This window comes from Colobus angolensis, unplaced genomic scaffold, assembly GCF_000951035.1.
Source record: "Colobus angolensis palliatus isolate OR3802 unplaced genomic scaffold, Cang.pa_1.0 Scaffold413, whole genome shotgun sequence".
Lineage (NCBI taxonomy): Eukaryota > Metazoa > Chordata > Mammalia > Primates > Cercopithecidae > Colobus > Colobus angolensis.
The window spans coordinates 1,819,734-1,820,069 of record NW_012117522.1 but is presented as its reverse complement, the minus strand read 5'-3'; the positions used below and the strand labels follow the sequence as shown (position 1 = coordinate 1,820,069).

The 336-nt window shown below is 48.2% G+C and overlaps 1 protein-coding gene across 1 annotated transcript in view; it reads right to left on the bottom strand.

Annotated features, from left to right (window-relative positions):
* Positions 1-71: 71 nt before the first annotated feature.
* LOC105521955 (intraflagellar transport protein 172 homolog) overlaps positions 72-336 on the bottom strand; it is a 65,677-nt gene continuing 65,412 nt past the window's right edge. Inside the window, exon 25 of the mRNA XM_011956330.1 lies at positions 72-330. Within this exon, the coding sequence (XP_011811720.1) occupies positions 72-330 (259 nt within the window). The remainder of the gene's footprint in view (positions 331-336) is intronic.

Genomic DNA, 336 nt, shown 5'->3' with positions numbered 1-336 from the left:
AATAAATCATGGGATTTGGATGTTTAAACATAATGAGGCTGAGGCTGTGTGGGCACAGAGCCCTAAGAAGGTCAGAAGAAGAAAACCTCAGCAAGGGCTAAAGATTTGTTTAGATAGAAGAGAAGCTGAAAGAGGTGGGGAGATTCCAGAGCCCAAGCTGAAGAATCCAGAATGTGAATCAATTCAGCTTCATACATCTGCGAATGAGCCCTTCTGACTGAGTGCTCCTCTGCCCTCCTACATCTCACCAGCTGTTTGACACTCTGGGCCGCAGAGCGGGTGGCATAGTAATGAGCGATCAGCAGCATCGTCTTGAACTCCTCATGGGCTGGAGAG